Raw genomic sequence first — 22548 nt, 5'->3', positions numbered from 1 at the left:
AATTAGGAGAATAATGTACTACTTTTGCTATTTCTCAAAACTCCCCGTAACAATTCAGAAAAAAAAAAGGCTGAGCATTCGGAAAAACCGGTAGAGGGGCATAATGGTAATAATGTAGAATCCAACGGGCGGTTTTAAAGCGTGGGCCCACGTCTTGAAGGCCCACCAATATGGCCCATTGAAAAAGCAATGACGTCAAAACTGGGAATGGCAGGATCAACCGCCATGATTCTGACACCTTCTCATCCTCGAGATCTATTGCTAACCGTCCGATTATTTCTTCAGTATCTGAGGAGAAAAATGTAATTTCGAAATCTCTCTCTCCCCCCCGCTATAAAAAGGGCAAGAAGATGCAGAGAATCAAAGGGACGAAGAGCGAACCTCCGCCGGTGATTGGTGCTCTTTGAAGAAACCCTAGAAAAGAGAAACTTCAGTTGGCTGTGAGATTTGAGAGGAGGCTCTCTCTTAGGGAATGCAGAGAGATGAGAGGAGATTGGTTTACAAGTTTCATCTCTAGTGGTCGAGCTGGCAACTCCATCGGGGGCCGGAACTGTCATCGGAAACACGTTGAAGACGGGTGATTCGTTTCTCCTTCCTTCTCTTCCTCTTCAACTTTCTCTTAATCTCTAACTAAGTAAAAGGAAAAAAAAAAAAAAGGCGAGAAAGAATCTTTTGTATATACCAGTATTTTTGCGTATTTTAATCTTTGCAAAAAGATCGAATCAATGGCGGAAAAGGATAGAGATGGTAGTTCTGGTGTGCTCCATGGGAAGTATGAGTTAGGTCGGCTTCTAGGGCATGGAACTTTCGCGAAGGTTTACCATGCCCGGAACTTGCAGTCTGGGACGAGTATGGCGATGAAGGTCGTTGGGAAGGAGAAGGTCATAAAAGTAGGGATGATGGAGCAGATCAAGAGGGAGATCTCTGTGATGAAGATGGTGAAACATCCGAATATCGTTGAGCTTCATGAAGTTATGGCGAGCAAATCGAAGATTTATTTCGCTATGGAGCTTGTTCGAGGTGGAGAATTGTTCTCCAAAATTTCCAAAGGTCGATTGAGAGAAGATGTCGCTAGGGTTTACTTTCAGCAGCTAATTTCCGCGATCGATTTCTGTCACAGTCGTGGAGTATACCATCGGGATCTCAAACCGGAGAATCTTCTTCTCGACGACGACGGAAACCTTAAGGTAACTGATTTTGGACTAAGCGCATTTTCCGAGCACTTGAAACAGGATGGATTATTGCACACAACTTGTGGAACACCGGCGTACGTTGCCCCGGAAGTTATCGGGAAGAAAGGATACAACGGCGCCAAAGCCGATCTGTGGTCTTGTGGAGTCATCCTTTACGTTCTCCTTGCCGGATTTCTTCCATTTCAAGACGACAATATTGTATCCATGTACAGGAAGATTTACAGAGGAGACTTCAAGTGTCCGCCGTGGTTCTCACCGGAAGCCCGACGACTAGTCACCAAACTCCTCGATCCAAATCCGAACACCAGAATCCCAACTTCGAAGATAATGGAATCGTCCTGGTTCAGGAAATCTATACCAAAAACTGTGGTTACAAAAGAGGAACAGGAATTCATCGAGAGCAACGAGAAATTAAAGCAATCCGAAACTTTAAATGCCTTCCATATAATTTCTTTATCAGAAGGGTTCGATTTGTCGCCGTTGTTCGAGGAGAAAAAGAGGGAAGAAAAAGAGGAGCTGAGGTTTGCAACGACGAGGCCGGCAAGCAGTGTTATATCGAAGCTGGAGGAGGTGGCCAAGGCAGGGAAATTCAGCGTCAAAAAGAGTGAATCAAGGGTCAGATTGCAGGGTCAGGAGTGTGGAAGAAAAGGGAAACTGTCAGTGGCGGCGGAGATCTTCGCGGTGACGCCGTCGTTTCTGGTGGTGGAGGTGAAGAAAGATCACGGTGACACACTTGAATACAATCAGTTCTGCAGCAAAGAGCTTCGGCCGGCGCTGAAAGATATCGTGTGGACATCACCGACGGAAAATTCCATGCCGGCTTGAGAATTAGGAAGGAACTAAAAGATTTTAATTATATTCAGGAATTGACGCAATTTTTAGTTTGTTTGAGTTAAGAATTTGAATGACATATTTTAAGAAAAAGATGATGATGGTGATGAAGCTAAAGCTTTGAGAAGTTCGAGTTACGGAACTGTGGAAAATGGTTATGTGTCAGTTTATCGTTCTCTAGTCATTATCGTGTTTATGTGCATAATAATTGTTGGTTATCTTTCGCTAAAAATCATCTGATTTCGTCACTTCTTTTGTTTAAATTCAATTTCATACAAAATACTTTCCTATAATGTTTACTAATTAAATTCTAACTTTCTGAGGAAAATTATTATTCAGTGAGACCCAAAATTGGAAAATTAATTTTGATAAGTTCAATCTTTAGTACAAACAAATCTTCTAGTATAAAGTTGTGAACTTCGATGTAAAACTTATTTCTTACTAAAATTTATTTTTTATGGTTTGTTAAAATCCTCTTCAAATGGACTAGAACTAATTATAAAAAAGAAGTTTAAATTCAAAATTTCAATTGAACATATAAACGAAATTGCAGTAGTTGTGATAGATAGGTAGCCATCTCAAATAATTGTGGAATCTTTTGGAGAAGGGATAGCACATTGATTGCATAATAATAATAATAATACTAATACTAAAAATAATAATGACAAAGAAGAAATTATGTAGAGAGATTATAAAGTGAAATTTGTTGGGCCCTCTTCCTCTCTCTCTCTCTCTCTCATCAATTATTGTGTTACCCTCCAAGGAATTATATGAAATGTGTGTTTTTTTGGTTAAATATTTTACAATTTTACACTATGCTCTTCCAACTTCAAACCTAATCTCTCCCCCTTCCAATCCACATTGGTACAATATATAATATATTATCAATTATTTGTACTTTCAAAAAGAAAAAAAAACAATTATTTGTACTTTAGAAATTGAAATATAACAATTAATGTTTGTGCATTTTAGAGGGGTGAGAAAGCATGTGTTTTCTCATCAATCATTTTCACATGAAATGTTATGCCTTCCAATGCCTTGATTTCCTTAGTTTTAAGATAAGTTTGAATTATATTATTCTTCTTCTTATTTTTTTTAAAGTTCTATTTTTACTATTAAATTTTGATTTTTTTTCTCAATAAAATGAAAGTTGATGAGATTCTTTATATTCCAATTTTAAATTTTTTCACTTTGTAATAAAAAGAAAAAAATATTCTTTTTTAGTCCAGGGTTTTTAAAGTTGCATAAAAACAAACTATTCAAAATATAAATTTTACATGTAACACGTAAATCGAAATCGAAGATTAATTTTCTTTAGACGTTGATAATACAAAATTATCTTAATTGATTTACATTCATGTTTGCTTATAAAGCAATTAAAAATAAAAAAATTATATCACATGTAAAACAAAACAAAATATAAAGTTTAGAACATACAACCCCACATGTTAAATATTTATAATTAACTTGACTTGTCATTTGTCTAAATTCCCCATATGAACTTGATTTCAATGTCCATAAAGGAATTTTCCATATCAATTTACTTTGTTTATGCCTTGAAATTAATATTAAAAACAATAATTAATTACTATTTTTGGAAAGCTATTATACCTACCTACCTTATGTTATTTTATCAAATATGTTGTAATTTGTAAATGATAAGCTTTTTCCTAAATAACCCTCTTTTTCCAAATATTCACTTTAATGATTTAAAAGATACTTTCTTTTAGCAATACCCCTTTGTGTGAAAGTAATAATTACATATTCAAATAGTATTTGAGGGCAAAAATCACTTCTCACTTTTCACTTCTCACTTTTCCTTAATTGAAAAACATGTGTATGATTTGGATTGATTATAGTAAGAATGCTAAAAAAAATAGCATTTCTTCCCAAAGAAATTGAACATAAACTACCGGCTAAGTTTTAGATTTATTTAAAATGTAGTGACTAAAAACTACAGTAACAAATTGAATAAATTTGAGAGTACAGAAGCTAAATAGATATAAATTGATATTTCTTACTCATTTTTCATCTCTACCCGTATGCTTAATTCATTAGTATGTTTTAAGAGTTCATTTACAACTAACTGGGATGTATTTGATATCATATTTGTATCTTTAAAATTACTATATAACATATTTTATTCTTTGCAAACTAATATTTAGAATCATCCTTAATTTTGAGCGGTTTTGTATATAAAAAAGATATAATTATTATTAAATCAATGTTCTTTATGCTTAGTATCAAAATGTCACATATTACTCTCTTCATATATCATTTACATCGTTATGTGTCTTAGTCTAAAATGAATGAGTTGTAAAGGTAAAGTAATTTGTATAGTCCACTTTCCAAAGGGGTTGTAATTGGGAATGCCATGTGGAAGATCATGCAATGCAATGTATTTCATATTTTCATCAGCTTCCTCTCTTTTTCCCATTTACAATTTTGGTCTCTATTCATCCACCATTCCATTCTCCACATTTCTTTCATTACCTTTTTATATCAAATTTCATACCAAAATATCTATACAATTCAAAAAAACACAATCATTCCATTTTCCATAATTCTTTTTTTGTTACATTGTTTGAATTTTATAGACTCTGATACCATATTAGATGATATGACGATTCATCTAAAGACCAATTGATAATGAAAGAAATAACCGATCTATCAACAACTCACATGCACACTCTACCTCGAAAAAAATGGATCATATGAAATCAAAAATTAAAAACTTTGAATTGTTTTTTCAGAAATGAAAAGTGTCCTAACATGTGGGGAAGTCACATGAAAACAAAGCAATGTTTAGATGGAAATGTAGGGATGTGTTTGGCATTAGGCTTCACATGGGGTTTGGCTTTCTTATGCCCACATATTATTATTACTATTATTTCTTCCACTTTTTTATTTGTATTTGTCTTTATTTTTCTTTTCCAAGACAGAAAAAGAGAATAAAAGATATGCATTTCTTAATCATATTCCTCCTCTCATTCTATTTTCTTTAATCATATGTTCAAAACAAATGTACTTCGCTTCCATTTATACAATCAATCTGCATTTAGATTGTAAAATTGATTTCATTTTTTTGTTTTGGTTTTGCATTTTTATGTGTGTATGTGTGTTTTGATAATAGATTTAGAAAGTATGGTTTAATTTAAAAAGTGAATCATAATACATTTGGTAGTATGTTTATTAAAACAAATAGTTTGTAAATAGTGGTAGTAATCTCTAGCAAAATAGATAGAGAGTAGTGATATGAAAATGAACATGAAATGCATAATGTGGGAGAGACATAACAATGTTGAGAAAATATTGGAGAAGAGACATAAACTTGAGAATTTGGAGAAAAAGATTTGAGCATTTATTGTTTATAGCTATAGAGGAGTGGCCTTTTAAGCCACAGAAAGGTTCACCCAATTGACTCTTTGAGGGAATTTGAGGCAGCAATTATAATCTCATCTCTCTATAGTTGGAATTGAAATCACAACATATACTTTTTATCAAATATATATCAACCACTACATCTTCCTTCATTGGCTTTTATATTGCCCATCTCCTAATCTATTTAAGGACCCCACCACATATGTCATATCATGTTCTTCCTCTTTTTTTTCTTTTTTCATTTTCAACAACTTGGATGGAAGGTAGGTATGATGATTCCAGACCTGACCTCTTCATCAAAGTTTTTAGGTTGAACTGGGTTCAAGTTGACATTTCATTTTGAATGAAACTTTTCTTTGTGATGGGACGAAACCAAATATTTGACATCTCAATTTAAAGTATGTATCTTAAATAGTTGATGAGATATTAATGCAATATTTCCCTTTTCATTTTCAATAACATAGCTAAGACTTTGCTTGTTTGAGAGGAGAAGATTCAAATATTTTTTTCTAAAGATATTAGTTCATTTATTGTATACAAATTGGTATTTCATTTAAAATTTTCAAAACCTTGAAAAAGGTAGGATCATTCAAAATGAAATGAATCAAATATTTGACAATCTGATTAAAAATATACACATGTTTCAAGTTATCATTGTATTTTTCATTTTCAAGAAGTTGAAAGAAGATAGGATCCTTCCAAACGAAAGAAATGTATATTGTACAAAAATATAATCCTTAACCAATTGAATTATGTTAAAAAAAAACATTTCCCATTTTACTTTTAACAACTTGGATGAAGGAAAGTACGATCCAATTATTTTACTTTGAACAACTTGGATGTTTTTAAATTTAAGTTTGACATTTAAAAAAAAGAAAAAAGAAAAATTCAAGACCTTGAATGAATGAGGATCTAAAAATTCAACCTCCCTTGATTAAAAATATAAACCTCACCCACTTGAATTATGTTCAAGTTGGCATGAGAATGTTTTCCAACAATCATCAAACTGAAAACTATATTAGGAGCTTGGTAGAGAGAAGCACCAAGAAAAGGAATGCACAGAAATAATTGGTTGAGTTGTCTATTGATCTGTATCAATCTCTGTCTTTTTGTAAAACAATATCTTACATTATCATGATGAATAAAGACTATACATCACATACGTTATATGGGGAAGGTGCTTTGAATAACAAAAGAATAATACAACTAAATACACAAAAAACATTAAATCAATCATACCAAGGTTAAAGCAAATAAAACATTAAATCAATCATATTAAGGTTACTTTACTTTAGAATATTCAACTAAATCCATTAACTTTTGTGCATGAATATATTGAACACCTACCAATAAGGCAACTAGCTAAGGAGAGCCATGCTGTTTTTGGAATTTCTGCCTTATTAAAAACATTTCTATGTACTGCTTTTTGAAGGGGAGAGAGACAGAGAGATTATAAAATTAATTTAAAAAGGAAAAAAGAAAAAACAACATTAAGGTTTGGTATTTTAATAATAAAGTAAAGTTTGATTAATGGAATTTGGTGAGTGTCACTGTTTGGTAGATGGGAAACCTCATCTAGAACAATGACTTTCCATTCTTAACAAAGTGGAGAATAATTTGTTATTAGACTGATAACACTAATATAATATACTCTTCAGTTTACTTGAATCTAACAACTTCATTATGATGATTTTATCTCAGGGTAGGGTGTTGTTCATTGCAACCAAAACTAAATAAACTATCAATATATATGTACGTCCATGCATATTGTAAAGGGAAAATAGGAATTTAGACAAAGATACTTCTAGTGATAGACACAAATAGACTCATCTATAACCTAGACATTTATCAATGTCAATGTCAGTGAATAATGAAACCCTTTACACTAATCAAATCTTCTATATGTCAGGTGAATAAGAGTTGCATGTACGTAGGACTTCAGAAATGAGTTGAATGTTCTAATTGCTTTGGATCTCAATAGTGAAATCCATTCAGGAAACTGTGTCAAATAAGAAGCTTGAACAATTGAACAAGACAGACAACCCAATCAAATTGATTAGATATTTTCTCCTTTTATCTTAATATCTGTATCCTTTCGTTTGAAGTCCGAGGTTTAAATCTCTACTATATTTGTTAGTACATAAGCAATTCACTGAGGGTGAACACTACACAGCAGCAACATCGAACAATTCTAATAAATTCTCCTGATACTAGGTATGTATTATCTTAGCATTGTTCCAAAAAGAATCTCCTAAGAATACCTTAAATGAACTTTCTTTAAGGCATGCGGTTTAAACACTAAAAAAGTTACTAAAAATGGAAAAGAAATCATCGGAGTAGAATAGCAAAACTTACTTTCACTTAATATGCACTCCAAACAGTTTGAAGCCCTTAACTTCACGTTCATCTTTTAGTTCATCGTCTATGTGCTTAGGCGAGACCGATTCCTCAACTTCTCCATGCCTCAAATTGAGCTGCAATTCGCTACATGTGGTTTCATTCTCAACCAGGCCACCACTGTTGTCACGGTTTTTAACATCTACCACACAAAATGTAGTTTTAGAATCACTTGACTTTGCTGCTTCACATAAGTAGAAAGCTATTGTGTCGTTAGCTTTCAGTTGTTTTTCCTTCACAAAGCGATTCCAACCACGCGTAAAAACATAGCTCTGGCTGCTTTTCCAGTAACAGTAGCGAAATTTCCATTGTCTCATCATTTTGTCAAAAAATAATAGCTGCAAGTCGCGATCATCATCAACGTGTTCCACATTTTCTGTTGTACTAGCTGATATTCGAGGGAAGTACTTAACAGCGTACTTCTTTGGTATAACCAATCTGTTCAACTTACCAACATCGCTAGGTGTTAGCTCCTTTTGAAAAAGTTGCTTAATAGATGTCCCTCCATTGTTATGCGCCTTTTCTGTGGAGGGACTGGCCGACGTTTGTGTGCTTTCAGAACGATCCCTTAAATACTCAGAAAATTTAGTTCTGTAAGAACCGTCCTTTATCATATTAAGCAAAGTTTCTGTAGTGTAAAGTTTCTGAAAGTTAGGCTCTTCAATAGTGACTTTTGTCCAAGGAAAGTTTCTATGACAATCTCCACTCCTGATTCTGATAGCAGCACTATCATATGCCATGGCTGCCTCATTTTCAGACTTGAATGTACCAAGCCAAATACGCTGGTGATTAGCGTAAATTTGAGCACCCCAGTGGCCATTCTGCTGAGGCACAACACCTTTGAATTTCGAGGTTAAACTCCTTCCTTGTCTACTACATCCATTAATAGGGAGTGGACAAGTGATGCAGCTTGAATCTAAAGTTTCTCCAACTGCATTCGTTTTGGCTTTCGAAATCATACTCGAGAACTCTTGTTTCATGGCGGTTCTGAAAAAAGACCAACCAAACAGATGATCAGATTTTGTTAACATTCTCATTTTACTAAACTAATTACTCATTAAACAATTGTTTAACATCATGAAAGGTGTTCATCAAAGTATAAACCTCCACTAATTGATCAAACAAATTAAAAGTTATTACATCCAAAAGAAAGAAGCAGATACCAGATTCTCATTCCTCGTTAAGTATAATATTTTTCTCCATAAACAGCATACATATATAGCCAGCAATAGGAATAAATAAACACATCATAACAAAGGAATGCTTAACACGATCTATCTACCATACAATCATACGAAAGAGTCTGAGAAAAGTTTACTTGACCATCAACATAAGATTATCAATAAGAGTGAGCTTTGCAGGTGACTTTTGAGTGTAGTTCTTGAGTTCAACAAAGCTGCACCTTTAATTGGGTCCATTGTCTCACCGGGTCAAGCAAAATTGCAACCCAATTGTTGAATTAATAAAGATAACAATAAAAAAGATCTTTTAACTAAACAAACCTATGAAGACCTACCCTACTCTTATGTGCTTAATTTCCAAAATCACAAAGCACCACATGAAAAGTTAGTATAATATACTTCAACTCAAGCAAAACCCACCTAAGAGTTCTTTTGGCTGGTAACAATTATCCTCAGGAATCTATTTTTTTATGAAATGGAGACAAACTTATTTATTAATGATAGAACTTAAAGTACAAGAGAATTATACAATGAGTGTAATAAAGAAGCCTAAAGAGCAAATCTGGAAGGATCAGGAATCTATTCGTGTTCCAAACAAGAAAGATGAGCAGCCAAGTTTACTCAGGAAGAGAGTATAAAATGGGAACCAACATCCATAACAATGTTTTCACAAAACTTCTCCAACCCAATTTTCTTCATGCTCAAAAGGATCGAGATGGCCTTGTTGTAAACTAACTGTGTGCACCCCACAGACAAAGCATACAGTTTTGAGTTTCAATTGGTTCTCTCTTGTCCGAGATTGAGACTGAAAATGAAACTCTATAATATACACTTTTGAGGTTCAATTGTTTCTCTTGTCAGAGACTGAAACTGAAACCCAATACAGGAGTGTTGACGCACAAACCCTATATATGAATGCCCAAGCACAAACATCTTCCCTGCAGGTCCCTAGGGTTCAGCATCCAATATAAAATTATGATGTCTAATAGTTGTAGTAGTCAGAAACCAGATGCAGACCATGTGGACCTTTCCACTTACTCTCCCCTATCCCATGGTATCAAAATCAACCATCTTCCCTTCCGCTCCCTAGAGTCTTTAACTCGTACTGGATTAAAAGAAACTGCTCTAATTATTAAAATGACAAATATAACGAGATGGACATATAAAAATAATTGCAACTTCAGAAATGCTTCAGCCTTCTTAAGGTATCTAATAGATGCATTAACTTCCTCTCCTAAAGCAGGAACTCCAGCTTCTGTCATTAGAGTGCCCCCAATGCTACATGAGCATAAAAGGTAAAAGTCTGGCTACACAGTGGAACCCTCAGTTTAACTATGGAATATTTGAATGAGAAATGAGTTAACCAAATGTCCAAACATCAAGGGCTTTACATATCAAAGTACATAGCCACTGAGGCTGCAGACTTGGACGCTGCAGAGAATCATGCAACCATGATGGTCGTTTTTATTAATATTTGAAAAAGATGCATGCCCCTAAGTTCTGTTCCTCGTGCATAGTTCAATCTTTTCAGCAATTTCAGTAGTACACCCATTCAATCTTAAAATGGGATTGAATAAGTTAGACCAAGGGAATTGACCACAGAGCTCATTTCACTCACTCAGGACAAGTCTTCTTCCTCGCTCTCTTACAGAATGATTGAGATGATATGATCTGCGATCATTAATAGGGACAGGGTATGTAGAATTTACTAGTGAATTGAACCTTGTTGGACAGGCACTTCAGTCTCCGTGTAAATATATCACGTATAAATGATATACCTTCAAGATGAGATATGGTTGCAAGAGACAATAAATATAGTTAGACAGTGTAAAAGTGCGTTTGGCATACTATATCTCTAGTAAATTCAAAGTTCTTATGTGTGTTGAAAATACTTAAGAAACTTCAAGGTAAACAACACTTCAAAATGAAAGCATTTTAAGTACCTACAGAAAAAAAACTGTACATTTTGTTCAAACTCTCAAAAGTAGCAATAAATTCTTTCTACATTTCACATCTTCTAGGAGGCAATTAAAAACGGTGGAATTTAACATGATTAGCAAACAAGAGATAATAAAAAGCTTGAAACATAAAAAAAATAGAAGTAGCACCTCATGTTGCAGTGATAAAATGGATGAGGTTACTAGTGAGTACCAAAAGATTGACAGTGATCAAAAGGAAAGCATTACAGTTTGTCATCCTGGGTTTTAAGGTGGATGAGGAGTCAATCCAGCTGTCTCATCTTCAGTTTGCTGATGATGTGCTTTTTCTGTTTACCCAGAAAAGTTCCTTTGACAATGTTAAAGGTCTTTTGTCCTTCAAAGGTATTTCGTGTTTCAATATCATCAGGGATAAAATTCCATCATAGACTTAAATCATGACCTTGCAAAGTTGAGCCTATAGGCTTCTCGTGGTGGGTTGTGGGGTGAATCAACTTCCACCTTTTAATCTAGGACTTCCATTAGGTCGTGACCAAAGGTGCCAGTCTTTATGGCATCCAGATATGGAAAAGCTTTAGAACCCTGAAATGGGCCTTCTCCAATCTAAAGTAGAATCATTGGGCATTTATTATTTATTTATTTAATTTTAATGGAAACAAGATTTTTCATAGAAATAACGGATGAGTAATGCTCAAAGAACGTGAGATGAAACAAAAATAAAACTGTAAACTTGCCAAAACAAGTTTTTATATTTATGATATCGGTTTAATTTAGCAACTCTATTGAAAAAGTGATAACGAATTAATTGTGGGAAGGGATTGATAAAAGGAGAGAAGGTCCCATCTTGTAAGGTGTGAGGTGGTTTTAAAACCTTCCGATGCATGAAAGTTAGGCATTGAGAACCTGAAACTTTGCAATGAGGCTTTATTGGCAAAATGGTTGTAGCTCTAATAATAACCTTTAGAATGAAACATCTTCTGGTTTTCTTTTTCTTTCCCTTCCTAATTTATGAACATCAAAGAGATGATAGGTTGAAAGTTTTATTTTGTCATTTCTACAGCTTATATAATAAGAAGGTACGCTCAGTGACTTCACTTCTACTGCGTCATCCGCAAAGACCCTTATCCTCCATTTCATGGGGTTTTCATCATCATCTTACCAACAGAAATCCACAAAAATATTTGCCTCTTCCTATCAGTGATAACCTTCATGGGTGTCTTAAAAGAATAAACTGTTGAGTTCAAACTCAATTCCTTCCCGGGAAACTCGTATCGTGCTTTTCCCGATATTATATGCAACACTTAACCACCCTTGGTTGCCTCCATTTTTGGATAATTAAAATTCCTAATGAGGTCAAATTCTGAGCAGTAGGTTTGTATGGGAGAATTAGTACCTTAAACAGTACTTGGAGGATTTTTTTCCCTCTGTGTTGTACCTGCATGGCGCATTCTCATTAAAAGCCATGAAGAGGTCATCGATCATGTGTTGTGGAAGTGTCAAATTGCACATTTGCTTTGGTAAAGACTAGAGTATTGTGCTATGATTGAAAAGATGCTTCATAAATACTAGAAAATTTTGTGACAAGCTTGTTTCATTGTCCTTTGTGGAATTTCGGTTGGAGGGGACTAGCAAGAGGAGGCCCATAGATCATGGGTAAAGATTTGGAAGATTGCTAAGCGCACCATCATGGTTGTTTGTCACATGATCTCTTTATAATTATGAGCTTGGTTTGAATCTCATGAATTGACGTTCGTTATGTAGTTAAAATGGTTTGACTCCTTTCTTGTTTTGTTCTTTTCAAATAATATATTCAGAAAGAGGTTCAAGATCAATAGACGCACTCAAATATCTCAACTAGGTTGTTCACATATCTTTAGAGCCCTCAACATTAAAAGCTCCTTTTTTGTGGACATGTCTTTTGCATGCTCTCATACATTCTTTCATGTTTCTCAACAAAAGCTTATTTTCTTACCTTAAAAAATACTACAAAAAGAAACCTCAATCCAAAAGAATGGACCAACAATTAATTACAAAAACATCCCAATTGAGAAATGTCCATGGCTATAAGAAACAAAACTCATCCTCAAATCTCATGAACCCTCTAATATACGTCGAATTGTGCGTCTCTAGCTAAACACCCAACAGAATGGGAAAGAAACAAAAACAAGGCAACATAAATTTCCATTTACGTGAAAATAAATGTTCATAAGCACCACGTAAATCAAAATCGTAAAGGCATGACCGAATCCAAAAGGGCAAAAATAAAAAATGATGCATAGGAATCTGCTTCCTTGCAAGCACAACACACAGAAAAATGCTTCTAAAGGCAATTTCGGACGTTCACCTTCAAGGGCAAAACTTGCTTAAAAAAGAATTTGAGAAAATTACTAGGTCCTCGGTCCTCCATTATCTTTCACATTCAATGTATTTAGATTCTCTCACAATCTTCGAATATTCAATTTTTGTACTTGCCCTATGGCCAAAAATACGTGTCCATCCAAGTCCATGGTCATTCTCCCTTCTTTTGAAGGTATATACTCTAAAAAAAACTATAGAGTACTTTCCTTGAAAGTTTTCCATGTGATTATGATATGAGCTAGAACACTTTTGGGTTACATACAGGACCAATCACACATTCAAGAGCTACAACTAGCTTTAAGTTTTCACATTCAAGAGGAGGTAAATTCACTTGAGAAGATTCAAGCAACAACAATTGATCAGAAGCTTTATCATTGGGAGTCATTTGACGTTACAAGATGGAACCAATTGAATTTTGTAATTTATTTTATTTTGCAAAAACATACCTTATTTTTTGGTTTTTAATCATTGGACCCATACATGTTTATTTGGATTTTAGTTCCTCTGGGTTAGTGCAATAGGTTGGGTTTAAAGTAAGGAAACAAAATATAACGTTGGTTTTGATGTTTTTTAAGATTTAGGGTTTTCTATCAATGAAAATGGGTAGATGACAGAGCCTCGTCACCATCCTTTTGTCTTTATCAAAGGGCAACCCAAATTTAATTCATTCCCTTTGGATGTTCTCAATTTGATTGGGTGTTAGAATTTGATATTAGAAGCTCACCAATTGGGTTTCTAATTTTCAAATCTAAGGGTTTTATATAAGATGATTAACACAATTGAGTTATTGTTTGTTTCTAAGAATCATCCCCTGCCAATGGGTTATGGTGGTGTAGTGCGTATAAGAACACCTCAAAATGTTTGGAGTATGCCTTTGGGGACGTTATTGGGTTGTGACAATTTAGAAGTCATTCATTTGTGCCAGACTATAATGGATGAGGCTTTATTCCACCCTCCTTATTGAGATAGAATGGAGGTTCCTAAGAATTCTGCTCCTTTAATACATACTATGGAATAATTAACTTGAGAGAAATAGAAGAGTCTGACAGGTGAATTCTAGAACTGTTTTTATAAACCTCCATGCTTTGAAAACTAAAAAAGTGGCTTCAAAAACTTATTTGTCGAATTGACAGAAATAACCCAAAGAAGATTCATCTCTCACAATTGGCTATAACAGATTTTCTCAATTCTTCCTAGTCGAGATTCACCCAAACCATCATTTTTTGGACTTTCTCGATGGACGTTGGTCAAGACAATGGCCGGGATTGTATGTAATCTTTCCCAAATCTTAGGTAATCATTTCCAAAGTTAATCTTCTTTTCCAAAGCAAAAACTATACAACAATCACCATGAAATCAGATTTTCTTTCTTAGACCGTCACACAATCGCTTTAAGCGGGAAACAATGAGAAACTCATAATTTCATTTGGTAATATTCTCAAATCAGAAACCAAAATCGAGTGTCAAACTTGGGAATTTGAAGAAGATTATGTAAGATATAGGAAAGATTACAAACAATCTCAAAGCGAGAGTCCACCAAGAAAGCCCAAAAAATTGATAATTTAGACGTATGATGAAAAGAAGTCAGATTTTTACTCAAATCCTGGAATCAATATCAGCCAGAAAAACAAAAAAAATTATTCCAACAAGTTCTCCAAGAGTACTAGTTAAAGATGAAAACATTTTAGGGTTACTTCTTATCCTTTCCCCTTATGATTTATAGAATTTCATTAAGAATTCTAATGTTTGCTTGGGAAAGATGTAAACTATGTTTAAGAAATTGCCAAAGAAAACAAGCACAGTGTTAAAAAACCAAGCTGTCTTTGATAATCATTTGGATTTTTTTTTGTGTGTTTTATTTTGATGTGAAGGATTGGGATGGCTTGGTAAATTCAAACTAATTGTGGGTAGAACTTGATAATTCAATTCCATTTTAGTTTCCTTTTAGTTATCCTTTTAGGATTCTTTCTGTCATTTAATTCAATGTAAATAAAGAATTCCTTCCATGTATTAAACAACTATAATTCAGTAAAAAAAAGATCATTTGGTTTACACTGAATTGATATCAGGGCTCTAAGAAACTTAGACGAGATGGTGGAAAAAAGCCTCTACCCTAATCATAACCCCATGACAATCCTCAAAGAGGCAAAGCAAACAAAACAACCATCGAATTACTGAATACGACGACTCACAATCCATGTTGTCAACAGAAAGCTCCATCAGTGGTATCTATTACTTACTTGAATGCATATCCTTGAAGCTGAATCAATTAAAAAGTAAATACAATCTTGACTTACCATGACCACAAGTCAGAAAATACAATCAAAGTTCAAGAACAACAATTAATATTGCAACCAACAACCTTACCCACAATCAAGAAACCATTAAGAACTACTTGTTACCGGTGCAAACGAGTTGGGTTGGACTGGGGACATTCTTAACCCAACTCATATTATCAAATTGGTTGAGTTGGCAACCTGAATTGTATTACCAACCTAACCATTAAAATGTGGGTTGGGTTGGGTTGGGTTGAGTTGTCAAGTTGTATTGTTTTTTTTAAAAAAAAACAATGGATTTCAAATTTAAACAATTGTATTGATCAAGATACACGATCCCGAGCCTTAGTTGCACCACGATGCCTCGTAATGAAAGAGTTTTGCCTTTACTTCATTTGATCTTGACTATACAATGCCCTAGGATGAAAGAATTCTCCCCTTAGTTATTGGATCTTGGGCCTTAGGGTGTTGAGATGGTGCAGAATGAAAGAATTTTGTCTTTATTTTATTCAATCTCGAGCATACATTGCCCTGAGATGTCCTAGGATGAAAGTATTCTGCCTTTAGTTATTTGACCTCAAGTCTTAATTGCGCCGAGATGGCACGGGATTAATAAATCGTAAAGATATAAATTCCATATATAATATAAATATATATCATTAATTTGAGTTGGGTTGGGTTGAACCAAATTTTTCAACCCCTAACTCGAGACCTAACCCAACCCATATTTTAAACTAACCCAACCCAACCCAACCCATATAATATGGGTTGGATAGGTCATGTTGTCGGGTTATTTGGATTATTCTTGCACCTTTAGATTGTGTGAATAATGAACGAAGTAGAAGGAAAAAAGAATTAGTTGCAGACAAGATGAATAAGGAATGTAGAAAGATCATGGAGGAACTGACATTGAAACAAAATGTCCAGCTACGCCTCCTGATCTTCTCTCTCTCTCTTTTTAGGCTTTTCTATTATCCTCAATACTGTATATTTCTCTTGTACGTTGAGTTTTCATATTAATAAAGAAGTTTGTTTACTTTAAAAAGAAAAACAAGACAAAGCCACTACAGAAAATGGGTCCATTTGGTTAGATCAATTAACCGAGAAACACAACTAACCACACTACCTCCATCACAAGAGAATAAAGTAGAAACTAATCTTGGGCACTAAGACAGCCAACAAGTAAATCAATAGCACCATGAGTATGCAAGACATTTCCAAGATTTACCAAGTATCATACCAGAACAACCAAGATTAAGATTATATACGCGGAGATATTGACAGAATCTAGTTCTTCAAGTGTGTAAAATAAACATACCTGTGGGCAATCTAATTCAAAGTAATTTGATGATCTTTTTTCATTTCCTAAGGTGTCTGCACATGTTTAGACAATCGAGGATATTTTGAACAACTACATTCTTGGAATCATTGATGATAGGATTGATGGACATAATTTTCCCTTTCAAGAGTAAAGTATTCGATATATTTTTACCTTTATTTTCTTTTTAAAACTAAAGGACTTTTTTGGGAGGGATAGATGATGTAATAAAATGGGAGCAACTTGGAAAATTCAAATTAATCTCGTTCAGTCTTTGATTAATTCCATTTTAGTTTCCTATCTAGATTTTAGTTTCCTTTTGGTTATCCTCTTTTATGATTTTTTCTTGCATTTAATTCTCTATAGGTAGAGAATTACTCTCTTGTATTGAACAACTTTGATTCATTAATAAGGAGAATTTTTCTTTGGTTTACATAATATATTTAACATTTAAGTTTATGAACTCTAATTTCACCTCCAACTTCCTCAGTTATATTGTCCACTTTCCACAAATATTTTTGAAAACCAAGTCAAGTTATGAAAACAAAAAAGAAAAGAAAACAAGCATACATTTATTTTGTTATTAGATTAACTGAGGATTCAAATGTTTCTTTGATAAAAATGAAAAGCATGGCAATATAACTAACATAAAACAAGCACGAATTTCAAAAAAAAAAAAAAAAAAGTTAATACAAAATGGAGGCCCAAAAGGTAATCAAACGATATCTAAAAGAATAGGGGATTGAGCTAAGAATTAAAATATTTTTATAAGAAATATGAAAATCATATTAAAGAAATCGTGAATCCTCAACCCAGAAGAGTGACTTTCAAAAACTAAATCAATATCAAACAGAATATTAGTCAAATTTAACATATAGTTAGTAGAACATTACAATTTCTCTTCCTGTACAATACATAAGGTCTTGTGTTTTATGATTTAAGTATGTTTTTCTGATGTATTTAAAGCATCTCAAGGTATCCTTTAGCCTTTAAACCGTTAATCAAGAGGCAAAGCATCTAAACACCTAAATATATATAATTAGCATTTTGTGGACAATGTATTAAGAATCTATAAAGCACTGACACTTCCATAACGGCCAAGAGTGGGGTCAGACTAATAGGTATTCGACACGCCAACTACCGTTTCTATTATTTAATGGTTATTCTTTTGCTTCCTGACGTGATAGAACACACCAGTGACAAACCAAGAACACTCCATAAGCAAATATATATGTGTGTGAAATATATATGTATGTATACACACACATATATGTATATTTGACCCACTACCCATAGCCCATTCAAGGAGCTCATCTAATGATGCGGGAATGATGAGGGTGCTAAGAAGGTGTCCACTTAGTAGAGATGTCCTGGTGCACCTGCTGACCTACAGTATCTTTCTCTAAGAAATTTTTTTTTCAAATTTCAGAAGTTTTTACACTTCCATATTAACACACTTCATCCTTACGACTTAGCCCACAATCTACCTCTAAAAAGATAATAAAAAAGCGACTATTCTACGGTGGCAACGATGACTTCAACTTTGAGACCCACAACTGCCAACAAGTTACGTGACTTCTCTTTGTCTTGTTTGTCACATTTAAGTTTCTTTTCTTCTGTTTTTACCTTTCCTTTTGTTTTTCATTTATGTTTTTCTTACTTTTGTTAAATATGTGTGGGCATATGCAAATTTATGCCCACATATTTATTTTAATTAAAAAAAAATTAAAATAATGTGTTCCCCAACTTGTAATGTCCTACTAATTTGGAAATTGACAAATCTTCATGTTGGTGTCATATCGTATTCGTGTCACTTGTCAGTGTATGTGTTTCTTAGCTAAAAATTATCATAAAGATACTCAATGTTTTTATCCACCAAAATTCAAAATGAAAGCTAAAAACATGCATGATCACTAATCCTACAAATTGAGTCACGACAACAATGTACTCGATTTCAATACAAAAAATAAATAAACAAAACAAAAATAAGAACATTTTATTTGTCAATCTTGTTTGAGAGGATGTACTTCTTGAATGCATAAAAACAAATAAATAAATAAGGCTGCGCTAGTTGAAACAAACGATGTCAAAAACCTAATAAGTACAATGTTTCCAATATTAGGGGGGCACATTGTCATTAAAATTTAAAAGTCAAGACATGACAATTACCAACTCCAAGTTATATTACCTAGTCTTTATAAATAAACAAATTCTATCCGAAAATAAATAACAAACAAATGCAGCACTGTATATGTCTAGAAGTTTTAAGTACACTGGAAGTAAATACTGTCAACACATCATATGACAAAATTCTTTGTTCTTACAGCAAAAAATGCTGGATAACAAGAGAAATGAATGCTTGCGATACTTCATGCAAAAGTACTGAAGGGAAACAAATCCTGAAAGGGGAGAATAATGTTTCAACCACTGTTTAAAATCCCTATAGCTCCAGGCTTCAAAAGCTTGGAGAATTTTTTGTGTCATTTCATGTGTAACCTTAAGTTGCTAAATCTTACATAGTAACAAGCATTGTCAGGACTTGAGCTTTAAGTCTAGTGGCAAGCACTTATTTCTTGACAGATTTCAGCTCATGCGTTGATAAAAAGAATGCATTGATGAACTTGCAACACATTAACATCTAAAAAGAGCAAGACATAAGGTAGGGTGTGGTTTTTATCTTATTCATGACCACACACAAAATAAAAATAAAAAGTTAAAGACATGAATGTTCAAAATTTGCCATTTCCTTGAGAAAAAAATCGGTTCATCAATATAATGTATTTAGTAGGTTGTCGCCTATTGCTTAAATTTATTCTCTACATACGTTGACACTACTGTAAATGTACACTCTATTGATAGAAATTTAACAAATTTGATTATGATGATTAACAAAATTTCACATGCGGAAATGTTATCACTTTCAAAATGAAGAAGGCGGCCATGGCTTCCTTTAATCAAATGAAAAATATTTGCAACTTCCAATTTGCTAAACCACATTATCTTTGTCAGCAAAATAATTTCATCATTTCGCTGTTGGCAGCTTTAATCAGAAAGTCAAACTTCACAAGGGAGAAAACCTTTCTTAGCTACAAATTTTCTTAAACCACTCAGAATCAAATTGATTTAGAAACTTCAGCACTTAAATGTCTAAATGAAACCCCCAAAGTAACACAAAATTTCACACATATAAAAACGTAAAATATCATAATGAAGTTTAGAAGCATTAAACAAAGAACTAACTACCATCATATGATCTAAAAGAGCATCAAAGCAACATCCACACGGTAAAATTAACCCATACATAAGCTCATGTTAAAGAAAAAAACATTGTGCGATTTCAATGAACAAGACCAAGTATAAATGGGAAAGGAGAATCAAGTAAAAAAACAAACAAAAATCACAAGAATGAAGTTTTATAATTCTGTAAGTTATAATCAATAGAAAAAAGAGAGAAAAACAACAGAAAAATGTTATTACCTCTATAGCGGACAATGGGGGTGGCGATGGTGATAGTTAATCTGAAGTGAAGAGAAACATAAGCAATCTGTTGCCTCCCAACGTCAAACAAGTGCTGAGAAAAGTAATATTCAAGCCCTAATTAGCTATCACTTGAATAAATAACCAGAGAGAACAAGATGGTGATGATTTTGGAAAAATGTACAAGAGAACAAAAATACAGGAATATCTTCTTATCGAATAAATCAGTAACCTGAATGGGGAAATTTTCTGGATTGGAAACTCCATATCTGGGACTAGAAAATAGCAGGCCTTTCAGACATCCAAAACGAGAGATTGTTGCCATATTCAGCACTTGAGTCACACCCTTCTCCAAGTAGTACCCCACAACGGCAAGAAATTTTTCGTTTTAGGAAAGTAAATACCAAAACAAAATCTGTAAAACTCTTCAGCAACGAAAAATAATGCCTGCATAAATATTTCCGCGGATTCCAATATTCTCAAGAGTGAAAGAAATATTTTGTCAGATATAGAATAACCCAAATCTCAGGAAATCAAAATAAATATATAAAATAAAAACACAGAGCGTGGCCTATACGCCTAAAACAAAAGAAACCTCAAAACATAGCCGGGAGTTTACGGTTTAGATGGGAACAGTAATCAGGGTTTTGCACTAAACAACAACGATTTTTTGAAGGATTTTCCGTTAAATAATGAACAGTAAATGGTTTTGTACCTTCAAAAATTCCATATATAAGCAGGAGAGGACCATCAAAAGTCGCGCTAATAAGTTTCCATGGAAATCAATGTTAAGAAATAGAAAAAGAAAAGGAAAATGGTTTTCGAATTTCCATGGAAAAATGCAATAGCCAAAGAGTATATAATATTTTAATAAATATTGGAAAGGATGAATTTCTATGGAAAATTGCAATAGCCAAACAATATATAGTATATATTAATAAATATTGGAAAGGATGAGAACAAACTGACAAATTAAGAGTGTGAAAGGCGAAATTGTACACTACAGTGGCACCGCTTGAAACTTCGAAGTGGCCGCTTCAACTTCACCAGTCTCATTGTTTCATTTGTCCATTAGAGGAGTAAAAAACAGAAGAGGGTACTCTAGGAAGAGAAACGGAGCGATAGCCGATGGACATCTGGCCTTTCTGACAGCATGAACCAGAGGGAAAGAAAAAAAGAAGGATAGAGAGAGAGAAGAAGAGAGCAGAAGGGAAAATTACGGGGAAGCTGACAGAAAGAGAAGTGAGCACGCACCCGCAAAGGTATGCCTTTCATACATTTGGCTGCAGCGTGTGCTCACTCTCTTCTGTCACTCTCCTGCCCTTTTGCTCTCTCTTCCTCTCCATCTCCTAACACACTCACCATCATTCATTCATTCAAATTGCGAACCCAACAAAACAAAACAAAACCCATCAACAATTTCCCATTAAGTCGTCAGATCTCTCACCTTAAAGCCCACCCATTTATGGAATCCACAAAAAAAAAAAAACCATTTTTTTTAATCCTCCTGAAAAATTTTCCATTTTTTTTCTTTTGTCTGACATTTCATCGAACACCTTCTGTGCAACCTTTCGTTTTCTAGTAAAAAGAAATTTCTTTCCATCGTGGACGGCAGCAGAAACTGGGAATTGGAAAGAGAAATAGGGTTTTGCTACTACATCCCACAGATATACTCATTTTCACACGCCATCAAAAGTAAAAAAACCAATCCTGACATCTTTTAACCACACTTTTTCTTCTTTTGAAATACGCGTCTGGTAAAGTCACCAATTAGATAATTCCTCCACCACCCCTACCGCCGCCATCTCCGCACCGCCGGTGAAGAGAGAGACAGAAGAGAAGAAGGGGTTTGGGGCATTATTATGATAAAATGTAGAGAGAGCAAAATTAAGGAGGGAGCGGAAGGAGAGGCAAAAGGACGAAAGGTAGAGGACAGGACAGTCAATCGAGTGGGTTTGTGGGGCCCCACCCTTTTTCCTCAACTTGTGATTGGCTCTAAGCCACATTTCTCTGAACCACGTGGACCACTAAGCTTCCGCCAATTTGACTTCATATGCCCTAATCCCCACCTTATGACAGCTAGATATTTTCATATTCTCCAATACCATCAATTTTCTTATTTAATCTACACCTTCCTTCTATAATAAATATATATAGATTAAAAGAAAAAAATACAACGTCAAAATGGTAGCCGCGAATA

General features: G+C 34.0%; 2 protein-coding genes across 5 annotated transcripts; one reads left to right on the top strand and one right to left on the bottom strand.

Annotated features, from left to right (window-relative positions):
- Nucleotides 1-349: 349 nt before the first annotated feature.
- On the top strand, nucleotides 350-2272 carry LOC101211847 (CBL-interacting serine/threonine-protein kinase 6). The gene has a single exon (XM_004146641.3). It carries the CDS (start codon nucleotides 726-728, stop codon nucleotides 2016-2018), a length of 1293 nt encoding a protein of 430 aa, XP_004146689.1. The 5' UTR covers nucleotides 350-725; the 3' UTR covers nucleotides 2019-2272.
- Nucleotides 2273-7430: 5158 nt separating this feature from the next.
- Nucleotides 7431-22238, bottom strand: LOC101212246 (AP2/ERF and B3 domain-containing transcription factor At1g50680). 4 transcript variants are annotated; one of them, XM_031889135.1, is made up of 4 exons: nucleotides 20581-22232; nucleotides 20349-20442; nucleotides 11092-11523; nucleotides 7431-8789 (listed from the first exon to the last, which is right to left on the bottom strand). In XM_031889135.1, exons 3-4 carry the CDS (start codon nucleotides 11094-11096, stop codon nucleotides 7763-7765), a joined length of 1032 nt encoding a protein of 343 aa, XP_031744995.1. In that variant the 5' UTR covers nucleotides 11097-11523; nucleotides 20349-20442; nucleotides 20581-22232; the 3' UTR covers nucleotides 7431-7762. The 4 variants fall into 4 exon arrangements, 3 of the variants coding, with proteins under 3 accessions (XP_031744995.1, XP_031744998.1, XP_004146691.1); XM_031889138.1 differs by having other exon boundaries at nucleotides 11170-11523; nucleotides 20581-22231; XM_004146643.3 differs by lacking the exon at nucleotides 11092-11523 and having other exon boundaries at nucleotides 20581-22230.
- Nucleotides 22239-22548: the final 310 nt, after the last annotated feature.

This window comes from Cucumis sativus, chromosome 1, assembly GCF_000004075.3.
Source record: "Cucumis sativus cultivar 9930 chromosome 1, Cucumber_9930_V3, whole genome shotgun sequence".
NCBI classification, from domain to species: Eukaryota; Viridiplantae; Streptophyta; class Magnoliopsida; order Cucurbitales; family Cucurbitaceae; genus Cucumis; species Cucumis sativus.
Note: the sequence above shows the minus strand (reverse complement) of the source record. Positions and strands in the feature narration are given on the sequence as shown.